The sequence below is a fragment of the Apaloderma vittatum genome, unplaced genomic scaffold (genome assembly GCF_000703405.1).
Source record: "Apaloderma vittatum isolate BGI_N311 unplaced genomic scaffold, ASM70340v1 scaffold27024, whole genome shotgun sequence".
Taxonomy (NCBI): Eukaryota; Metazoa; Chordata; class Aves; order Trogoniformes; family Trogonidae; genus Apaloderma; species Apaloderma vittatum.
Window position 1 is genome coordinate 12,929 of NW_009714772.1, and position 346 is coordinate 13,274.

Genomic DNA, 346 nt, shown 5'->3' on the forward strand with positions numbered 1-346 from the left:
GGGTGGAGGCAGCGGGTGAGAACCCCTGTGCAGGGAACCGGGGTGGGACTGAGGTTTGGGGACGTGGTGGCCCCAGCAGCTGCACATGGGGCTGGCTGTGCCACTGGCCATGGGGCCGGGGGATTTCCTGTTCAACAAGTGTGGCAAACCTTGTCCTGTTTAGGCAGTGCCTGCTTCGAGAGGAGGACCTGTTGGTGTTCGGCTCCTGGCCTCACCGGTCTCTTGCTTCCTGTCCTTTGCAGGTTGCTACGCCAAGAACTTCGGTCCCAAGGGCTTTGGCTTCGGGCAAGGCGCCGGGGCGCTTGTCCATTCGCAGTGAGGCACCAGCAGTTGGGCTCTCAGCTCG

General features: G+C 63.0%; 1 protein-coding gene across 3 annotated transcripts in view; it reads left to right on the forward strand.

Annotated features, from left to right (window-relative positions):
- Positions 1–345, forward strand: part of CSRP1 (cysteine and glycine-rich protein 1) — a 7,982-nt gene extending 7,637 nt beyond the window's left edge. For 2 of the 3 annotated variants that reach the window (XM_009868895.1, XM_009868894.1), the window contains one exon: positions 243–345. In XM_009868895.1, coding sequence (XP_009867197.1) covers positions 243–319 — 77 coding nt within the window. In that variant the 3' untranslated portion in view covers positions 320–345. The remainder of the gene's footprint in view (positions 1–242) is intronic. The other variant, XM_009868896.1, reaches the window with a different exon arrangement.
- The last annotated feature ends 1 nt before the right edge of the window (position 346 follows it).